Below are 10679 nucleotides of genomic sequence, written 5' to 3' on the forward strand. Positions count from 1 at the left end.
ATAGATTAATTTATTTTAAAATATAAATTGATTTATTTTAAATAATTTATTATTGTAATTGTATGAATTATTTAAATTTCAATATTGTAAAACTAAAATTATTTAAATCTCAGTATAACAAAACTCTTTTAAGTTTAAAAAATCAGTTTATTTATATTTCAGTTCATTTTAGCAATTTACAGACGTTAAAAAACAAACAGTCTTCTTCTTTCAGACTACAGACTTTTGGTCCACATCTTCTGCTGCAGATGCCAACAGATATAGTCCGCAGACTACAGACTTTTTACCTCTGCAAAAAATAAACACCACCATAGTCTACACTCGAGAATAATGGGGACCCCACTACTCTTACATTATTTGCACCTTTATACGGTTCGGACAGTGACAGCCCTGATGTTGCAGATGAGAGACCTCTCTAAAAGTTGAAACCTAAAGTTGAGAGGAGCTGTAAGGAACTCAAGTACGATCTCGGGTTCGAATTTTATGAAAAGGTAATGTCGGGACAGCTTTGTCCCTCCTATAAGGGTTTGACCCGAATCAAGTTCGGATATGATCGAAACTCATGTGGTTACCGAAGATTCTTTTTGAGAGGTCTGCTTCATATTCTGTTTTAGTGCTTAGAAACTCAAGGTTATATACTTACTGGACCACAATTCCATAAATAAGGTCATCGATGGAGACAAACTTTCTTTCACCTTTTTTAGGCCTGACACCATTTTTCTCGTTTCTACAAGTTGGGTTCACTAGTCCTAACCACAAGGCTATATAGTTTGATCCTACCGTCGGCCTCCGCCGTGCCGAGATAAAAATTTTCCTTTTAACCCTGATTCTACTGTCTAAAAGCCTGGGGGACACAAAGCTAAAGGAGAGTGAAACTTGAGCATATGGAACTATTTCTATGGTGATGCAATAATTACATGTTAGATGGTGTTACAAGTTGCACCAAAATAAATAAGTGAAAAAAGGGGTTTCTCTCAAACAGGATGTTCTCTTATTCTACAAAACTGTAGAAAGGTTTAAGCAAGAACCTTTCGGGAATGATCCACGCTTGAATCGTCAACCTGAAATGAACATGAACCCATCTTTGACATTGTATGTTGCGGAGTAAAAGGAATAAACAAGCAACACCTTGACCAGAATTCAGAGCTATTGTGCTATATCACCTTCATGATATTACAAAAAGAAGTTGAATCAGAAATCATCCATAATTAGACGGTAACCAACAGTTTTTTAGTCAAATGCTAATAATTATGTTTCATTCCTCGCTGAAACTGGCATGGCAAATCCTTTTAACTTACTTTTAATGTGCAAGTGAAGTTCTATATAATTGGTAAAACCATGTTATTCAACGTGGGAGCAGAGAATACTTGGTTAAACAAGGTTCTTTTCATGTTAAATGCTTAGAGGTGGTAAAGTGGTAATGGCATGTATTGTTATTTCCTATATGTATGCCGTAACCCGTTGCAGATCCATAAATATTTTTGAGGGTAGGCACACACATATGTTAATAACATAAAATTTTTGTATGGGTGGGCACAATCAGTAAAATAAGTGATTATCTAAAGAAAATTCAGATTTCAGGGTGAACACTTGCCCACCCTCACGCCTTAGTGGATCCGTCACTGGTTGTAATATCATTTAATAATCGGAAACTAGAAAATAATGGACCAACCTGATGGGTGATTTTCAAGATTCTCATGTCCCTTACTGGTACCCGGTTTACTCGAGCCTGGCTGGGCCATTGCTTGAAACTGTAGAAGGAGAAATTTATAATCAATACTTTATGCCGGTGTGTAAATTGTATGTAGCAATGTGATTGTGCTGATGTCAGATCAATAGTCCAAGGAAAGATTCCTTGAGGAAAATAAACATGATAATGTTAGAAACTAGATTTAAGTTTCCAACCCTAGAAATAGTTGAGAAAAGCAGTGAATGAGGACTTATCAGTAATTTTCTTTTTTTTTCCTTCAAGAAATTATCATACATTCAATGATAAGCTTATACAAAAGGCAAGACAAGCCAACATTACCTGTGGAGGTTGTAATTGCATCTGATGAAGTCCAATATACTGCTGATAAGGATCAGCAAAATTAAGGATCCGTGGATGGTTTGGGTTTTGCATGCCAAGTGGGTTCAGCATGGCAACTGACTGATTGTTTGGTTGGAGTCTTGATGGATCGGGAGGAGGAACTTGTGGCGACATATGAAAGGCTGGCATAGGAAACCTTGGATCCAAATGAGCTGCAGGAGGTGGTGTTGGCAAACCTGAGCCAGCTAAAACGTTCGGATATGGCATCATTGGCCGATTTATTCCCATATCCATGACCATGCCCATCCCAATTCCCATTCCCATTGCCGGCATGTACTGTTGAACGCCAGGAAACATCATTGGGACCAAGCCACAACCCATGGACATCATCTGCAAAAAATTAAAATCTAAAACTGTCATAAATAATGCACAAGCTCATTCTTTGTGTAGCACAATCCCAACAAAATGTTCCAAGTCTTAAATTAACCATCTTGCTAGGGAAAAGAAAAGACAGAAAAAGCCTGAAAATTCAAAATTTATCTACTCATCTACATCAAGTAAAAAATGTCCCCAAAAGAGATCTTGACTTGTGAGCTTGGTGGTGTTCGGTGATTTTTTTTTTCAGTACAATGGCAAAAGTCCTGGTGATTAACAGTTCCACAAGCATTCATAATAAGGCAGGTAAGAGATTGTTGATTAAGGACTTGGTGCTATACTGCTATTAAGCCATGATCCTCATACGTGACAAAAATGTATTATATATTTAAAACAAACAAAACTTACTTCTATTATTGGCATTTTTCACAATAATATTGCTATAAAAAAAAGTAAGAACCCAATTATATCACCCCATGAAGTATAGTTGTAAGAAAAGAAATCTTGGCTAGCTATATAATCTCACAGGTCCCTCCTTAGCTATAAGCAAAGACGTACCTGAACTTGCAACTGAAGTGACTTCAGGTACTCGATTGCTTCATCCAGCATTGAAGCTTTGTCTGACTGAGACTCGTATAAATGAATGAAACACGTCAATAACGGTAGACTGAGAAATACCCAAATTGGGAAAAACAAGTCCTTAATGTTAAGTGCAAATTTAAGGGAAATCATACACATGACAAACCTTGTTGCAACGAGGAATAAGTTCTTGCAAAGCTCTCATCTTTTCATTTATCCTATCTCTGCGTCTCTGCACATGAACGAGATAACACATCCAAAGGAATGCAATTACATAGAAGAAGAAGATCATGTACTATGATGCCAATTGAATACTGACCCTCTCCGAGAGGTTATGGACCTCTGCAGCACGAGTCCTTTTAGTAGAAGTGGATCCACGTGATTGTTTCTTTCCGTCAGCGGAGTCAAACTCAGCATCCTTTGGCAACAATAAAAAGTATCAGTAAAAAATTAAAAAGCATGGAACGAAATTTAATTGAAAGAAAGGGGATGAATGAAGTCATTGATTTCCTGTTTTAACACATTAGAAAATACAGTGCTATCCTAAATCTCACCGTAAATGGGGTTTTGTCTATTTTCCACAAAGAGCTGCCTGGTTTAAGCATCCACGTGAGCTTACAAAAAGGGTATTCTAAAACTTGTGTACTTGACTACCTTATATGGTTGGCTACAAAAAGAGTCGAGACTAAAGTCTACATTCTTCATATAGCTTTAGTTTTCAACTTTCTGTAATTAAGCTAAACAGGAAACAATAAGAACCCTCCCACATTTCTGAAAGAAGAAAGAATATAGATGCTTCCATAATTAAATTTGGTTTCCCAACATATAAATATAGAAAATAGGACATAAGCACCTGCTGTGCGTTCTTAATACCAAAGAAAGATTCAGAGTGGACTACCAACTCTTATCTTCAGAATATTAAAATTCATCGCAAGAGTTATAGGAATATACTCATTGATATTTGGTGTTCTTACATACTACTAAATAAGCTCTCTAAGCTTGATGAGTGAACATATTCCTAGAGATATTTGTAAGGGTAACACAACTTTTTATATGGGTGGGTAGAAATAAAATATCATGACGAACACAATCAACCAAATAAATAACTGATCAAAGAAAATTCAAATTTTAGGGTGGAGAGCAGATCCGCCATTGAACATGATTCCTTTATATAATAATCTCTTAACTTTGCCATTGAATCAGTTGCCCTCAAGACTCAAAGATGTTGACAGCACTGGAAGAATATAGGTACCATTGGAAAGAACTCATCAAAAGTAATACATTAAATAAAAAACACTTTTTAAAAAAATAGTAATTAAATGATAAATTTTGTTAAAAAGTATCTATCAATAGATTTTTATAATTAATATTCTGCTCATAATACTAACTGGGAAGGGTTGATAATTTTATTCTATCTGGTTGGATAGTAACTTTGGATGGTAACCTTAAATAATATTGTTTAATGACACTTGCAAACAAAACTATTAAATAATAGTTAACATGTTTTTAATACTTTGTAATCAATGATTAACCGGATTTTTCTAAAAAAGTTTCATACAACCTAGTATCTAGGGTTGCAAAAAGGCTGCTTATTTTTTTCAGAATTCCCACGCACTCAACGTAAAAAAACATTAGAGAAACTAACATTAAGCTAAACGAGAACTGCTAAACAGTAAAGTTTTAAGCAATTAAATCAAAATTTATTCAAAAGCCAACCGATCCTCCCTCTTTCAATAATAAAATTCGTGTCAATTTCCGCAATTATTCTAACACGTGGCGTTTTTTAAATGGATGTTTCTGACACGTATACGATCCAGAAATTGTACCATGGTGACGAAGTGAGGGGTGCTCACGTCACGTTAAACGATGTTAAGTGTTAACCACCCATCCAGGCGCACGTTAGCCGAGGCAAATTAGAGAGAGAGAGATATATTAGTAATTTCAATGAACTAACCTCGCTGTGACATTTGGCGTCGTCCGGTTCTCTTCCTTTACGTTTCCGGTCATCAGCTTGGACAGGCTTCTGAGCCGTCGGTTCGGCACTGGCACTGGAGGCGTCAGGTGATGATGTCACCATGACTTCGCACGTGGCTAAATTGTCTTTGCTGGCACCAAAACTGACACCAGCTGATTGCATATTGGCAGCTGCAGCGCTGCTCATGTGGGCGCAGGTATTGTTGTTGTCCCCACCTGTTGCTGCCTCGGTGCAGCTCGGTATAGCTTGAGAGGCTCCCGATTCGGGAGCCAACGCCGGTGTATCACAGGAATCAACGACCGTCAAGTCCCTCGCTACACTCTTCGAATTTGACGGTCCAGATTGCTCCGCCCTCGCCGTTCTATGCCTGGAGAAATGAACGAAGTTCTGGATCCTCGTCCCCGGCGGTGTTGGTGGCCTACGAGCTGGCACCATAGCCGTAGCTGAAGCCGAAACCAAAACTTGAGGAACTCTTCCGAGTGGTGGTGGAGGAGGAGCGGTGGAGGTAGCACGAGGGGCGACGGCGGTGGATGTGGAAGGATAGAGTAGATCGGCACAGAAATCGTGGTTGAAGTTAGCGTCGTCAGTGAGAGGATAGTGAAGCAATGAAGTCATTTCATCTTCTTGCATGAAGAGATTATCAGTAAAGGATTGCTGCAGTTGCTGATGATGAGATGACGATGATCGGATATCTCTGGAAACTGGTTGGTCGGCGTCGTGGAATTTGATCGGCGCTGGCTTCTTCCAAGATCTTTGATTCTGACTTTGCACAACAACTTGACCATTTTGCCACAATAGCTCCATGATTTCATCCTCTGGCCTGTTCCATAACTTCATCAGTTCTTAAATCTTACAAAAAGCAATTTTCATTCTAAGAATTATAATTTTTTTTTAAAAAACCCAGCAAATTAGCAGCTTACATGGAAGGTTTCTTAGAGCGATTTAATCTAGAAAGTGAAGGGATTGCATAATCGTCCTCCATTTCGAAATCTGGAACGCAGTGATTCATCCTCTACCCTTAACATAAAACAAAAAAATCAAATAAAGCACAAAGAATCAAAGAAATTTCTAGGAATGTCAAAAAGAAAAACCACCTAATTGTACTATTCAAGCTGTTAAAATCACACAACTGTTTCTTCTTCTTCTTTGAAAAATCTAAAGGAAATACATAAAAACAGTGTTATCTTTGTTGATATTGGAGCTGGGCCTCTCTGTGCTACTGCTGATGAAATGGACTACCAACAACCATTAACGACAAAGGAGAATATCATTGGAAATCTAAATCCATGTGAAGGAAAACAATATCTCTACTACCTCTCTTCTCAACGTTAAGAAAGGAGAAAAATGTTTTTATTTCTCTCTTCTTTTTTGAAGAATTTGTATTTGTTGTCCTTTTCGGCTAAATGTTGTTTGCAGCCACCCAAAGATGAGCCTTCCACTTTCTCTCCGAATAATATGAAGCAAAGGACAGTTGATTTTTCGACATCATTTTTAAGAATCGTACCGGTTAACGAATCAATAGTGCTATCAGTTCACTGGTTCAATCGATCGAATCGGTTTGATCGATCGGAAGAATCGGACGACGTTATAATTATTTAAAATATTAAATAAAAATACTAAAAATATTTAATAAAAAATAATTTTTTATATCACAAGTCATATTCAAAGCAAGTCATAACATATATAAATTAAAAACCATAAAATTAAGTAAAACAAAATGATTCAAATTAACTACAATATAATATTTAAGGTAAACCATATTAAATAATAAATATAATTATATAACTATAATTAAAAAATAAATTTAAGGCTAAAAAATCATAACAAAATGATATTTGTTTGGTTTAATTTTTTTAAAACACATGGCTAAGAAACATAGAAGAGCATCACAACTAACTTCTATAAATAATAGAGGTAATTTGACATTCAAAATCATTGAGCCTTTTGATGAGCATTGAGTGAACTATTCTTTCACTTCAATTAAGCTCGAATTTTAGGCTTCAATCGAGCTTCTAATTTTTTTTTGAGTTCAAGCCTTTTTGAGTTCAAGTTTCAATATTATACTTCGAGTTTGAGTTGAACTTGATAATTTTTAGCTCATGAGTTTGAGTTGAGTTGAGCTTACTTTTAAAGTTTTCAAGTTCGAGTCGAGCTCAGCAATACTCGAGTTCGACTTGGCTTGTTTAACAAACGACGTCTTTTGATTTAATTTTTTTTTAAAAAAAAAATAAAATTTCCGGTTTTTTCTAGTTTTCAGACGGTCCGGTTCGAACGGTTCAACGGTTTTGACCGGTTCACCAGTAGCGGTTCAACCGGTGTAGATTGAACCGGACTAGGCAACAGTTCCCGGTTGAACTGACCGGTCTGAATTTCAAAACAATGTTCGACATATGCAAAAAGAATAATAGTAAATAAATATTTAAAAAAAAATAAAAACCAACACTTACTAAATATTAAATCATTCGGTTTCTATAATGAAGTAAATAGAATCCCAATAAAAAAATTATTATTATTTTTTTCAGAGTTTAGGTTTGAATACTATAAATGTAATAGGTGTAATTATTCAATGTAAGATTAAGAGTTATCTTTGAATAGATAATGTTTTATATTTATTCTAGATTATTAAAAAAAGTAAACTAAGCCATTAGTCATTCATGTTTGGGGTAGTGCTCATTTTCATCATTGATGTTTAAAAAGTCACAAATCGATCACTAACGTTATCGTTGGTTACAAAATAGTCATTTGACATTAACAACCCTTAATAGGCGTGACAAAAATCACATTTCTACTGTTATATGCTAACATGGATCGTTGACCGCTACAGCTGAACGATTTTGACCGATTGTTCTTTTTTTTCAACCCAACCCCATCTTTTTCCTCAACCCAACCCGTCTTCTTCTTTCTTTCTCTTCACAATGGGTTTTGGAGGCTAATTGCCATCCTTGTTCAATATTCAATTTCATGGATCCTGCTGTGTATGAAACACCTTCAGGATTTCCTTATGGATTCCATACGTTTCATGCTGGACAAGATTGAATAAGAAACAACTGTAGCTTTGAATGAATCTAACAAGACTGATATCTAACGACAACTTATGAATCCAAATGGTGTTTCAGAGAAGATGTAAGCCATCAAGTGCCAATGAAAATATGGTATTTGCAAATACATTGCAGACCTAGAAAGGTACCAACATCAGGACAGTTTTCCACTCCGTTACCGGACAAGATTTTCATGGTCTCTAGTAGAATAGGATATGTCGAATCCCTGATTCACCGAGGGCAATGGTACAACCAAACAAGCAATCATCACAATGTCTCCATGTCTCGGGGGGAAGGAAAACTTAAACTAGTTTTTTTTTTTTTTTGAAAAAGAGGGATTGACACTGATTTGAGTTGTTCTTGAAGCAAAAAACGTAATCTACAGTGCTCTTGGTATATTTACATACACTAAATAACCATCATTGGCCAAAGACTTGAAACTATTTTCACCAATAAAGCAGAGCAAGCACGACAAAGAAACCAATCAACAAAAGAAGATTCTTCAATACATTATATGCCTGATGCCCTCTGGTCGTCGGTGGGGGGAACCCATGAGCATGAGGATGTCCAACATGAAACGTATGGAATCCATAAGGAAATCCTGAAGATGTTCCATACACAATAGGATCTGGTTATCTATGAAACTGAATATTGAACGAGGATGGCAATAAGCCTCCAAAACCCGTCGTGAAGAGAAAGAAAGAAGAAGAAGAAGATGAGGCTGGGTTGAGGAAGAAGAAGAGCCGGTCAAAATGGTTCAGATGTGGCAGTCAACGATTCATGTTAGTATATAACGGTCCGACTGTGCTTTCTGTCATGCCTGTTAATATCGAGTAACAATTTTATAACAAACGATAACGTTAGTGATCGGTTTATGATTTTTTAAACATCAGTGGTGAGACAAACACTACCCCTAACATGAGTGACCATTGTTATAGGGTACCCTTAAAAAAATCATTCAGTTTCTAAAAGGAAAAAAAGGTACGTATTACTCCTAACCAAAAGTACCAACTTTATGAAAGATGGTAATGTCAATATTAATGATAGTTTAACATTATTGTTGGATATTGTTGCACTATTAAAGTACAAATGAAAATGATTTGTAAAAGTGTTAGTAAAGATGTTTGGGTATGTTTGGTTTATCAAATTATATAATATTTTATTTTTATTTTAATGGATTGAAAACACATTTGACTGGAAAGTTGTTTTTAAGTTTAATAATTGATGTATATAAAAATGTAGAAAGATATTTAAATTCAGATGAATATTTAATATAACCATTGATTAAAGTTTAAAACTTTTAATTTTTAAAAAATCAATAAATGATAAATTTAATAAGACTGGGATAATATTAATTAAATTTTAATTATCAATTGATGATTCATCGATTGAGTCATTTGGATGAATTAAGTAATTCGAATTGATACATCAAAGATTCATGAAAACGACTATCTTAATCTAAAATTTTCAATTCACAGCCCCATAATTTGAATATATTACGTTGTTTAAAAGACCATCTAACATCAAACAACAATCATTTGAATTAACAACCCATACTTTTACGCCATAATTTTAAAATGTACTTTTTCGAGTAGTACTTTTTAATTTAACGTGATAAAGAACAAAGCCTAAGAGTCGGTCAACAAATATCCAATAAAATAAATAAATAAATAAAAATTATTAAAATAAAATGTATGATAGATAGAAAAGATTAAAAGTGAGTAACCTAAAATCTCTTCGATTTAACCGAATTAACCGACCGAACCGAATTAGTTCGGTCGGGGATCGGTCAATATTTTTGTCTATATTCGGTTAACGGTTAATTCGGTTCGAAATTGGTTAATTAACCGAATTAACCGAAATTATTAAATATTATATATATTAAATACATATTTTAAGCTCAAACACATTAAGAATTAAGAATCAATTATTTTGAATCACACTAGACTCGTTAAATTATTAATACTTAATTAAATGTTAACCCAAATTAAAAAAAATACTTCTATTATATTCAAATTAATTTAATTATAAATTTATAAAAAAACGGTTAATTCTGCTAACAGACCGAAATAACCGAATTTTATTCGGTTCGGTTAATATTTTTTAAAAAAAATTTGGTTCGATAACAATTAAAGAAAAAAAGTTTGATTAATTTGATTAATGGTAATTTGATTCGGTCGATGGCCATTTTAACCTTTTAAACACCCCTACTTTAGCGTTGTCTATTTTAAGAATGATATTTACAATTTAAGATAATCTCGTTTAATAATGTCATCTTTAAGATTTATTTTATGTTTAATATTCAAAATTTGAGATCATCCTTTTTAATAATATAATTTTCGAGATTCATTTTACTATAGATATTCAAAGTTTGAGACCACTGCTTCTAATAATATCATCTTTTATGTTTAACATGAGCATAAGAATGTTCCATCTAACTTGATTTTTGAGATATAAATATGTATTTGATCCAATATAAATATATAAATACAATTTTTATTTTTTAAGTAAAATAAGCATCTAATTAGAATAACGTATAAAGATATATTATTATAATTACCCTTAAATATATACAAAATAATTATACTATTATCTCGATTGAAATTAGGTGTAAAAAAATTCCACTTTAAATTCGACTATGACTCGACCTGACCTTATTCTTAAAAAAACTCAACTTGATCTA

At 34.2% G+C, this 10679-nt stretch overlaps 1 protein-coding gene across 4 annotated transcripts; it reads right to left on the reverse strand.

The window, feature by feature from the left end:
• Positions 1–807: 807 nt before the first annotated feature.
• On the reverse strand, positions 808–10679 carry LOC120153168 (transcription factor PIF1-like). Of its 4 annotated transcripts, none has more exons than XM_039165169.1 (9): positions 6053–6370; positions 5879–5970; positions 4938–5778; positions 3303–3401; positions 3150–3215; positions 2963–3028; positions 2030–2419; positions 1673–1751; positions 808–1163 (listed from the first exon to the last, which is right to left on the reverse strand). In XM_039165169.1, the coding sequence occupies exons 2-9, from the start codon at positions 5965–5967 to the stop codon at positions 1147–1149; spliced, it is 1647 nt and encodes a 548-aa protein (XP_039021100.1). In that variant the 5' UTR covers positions 5968–5970; positions 6053–6370; the 3' UTR covers positions 808–1146. The 4 variants fall into 4 exon arrangements, with proteins under 4 accessions (XP_039021100.1, XP_039021099.1, XP_039021098.1 ...); XM_039165168.1 differs by lacking the exons at positions 808–1163; positions 6053–6370 and adding exons at positions 9997–9998; positions 10667–10679 and having other exon boundaries at positions 1638–1751; positions 5879–5975; XM_039165167.1 differs by lacking the exon at positions 808–1163 and having other exon boundaries at positions 1638–1751; positions 5879–5975; positions 6050–6371.

Source organism: Hibiscus syriacus, unplaced genomic scaffold (genome assembly GCF_006381635.1).
Source record: "Hibiscus syriacus cultivar Baekdansim isolate YM2019G1 unplaced genomic scaffold, ASM638163v2 tig00111099_pilon, whole genome shotgun sequence".
Classification (NCBI taxonomy): Eukaryota; Viridiplantae; Streptophyta; class Magnoliopsida; order Malvales; family Malvaceae; genus Hibiscus; species Hibiscus syriacus.

Bases quoted from the DNA above. Each gene is read 5' to 3' on its own strand.
- LOC120153168 (XM_039165168.1), bottom strand. From the start codon at position 5,967: ATGAATCACTGCGTTCCAGATTTCGAAATGGAGGACGATTATGCAATC. The intron at 3,402-4,937 runs GTTAGTTCATTG...TTGTTGCCAAAG, and splicing joins ACGCCAAATGTCACAGCGAG to GATGCTGAGTTTGACTCCGC. The intron at 1,752-2,029 runs GTAATGTTGGCT...CTCCTTCTACAG, and splicing joins TGCAATTACAACCTCCACAG to TTTCAAGCAATGGCCCAGCC.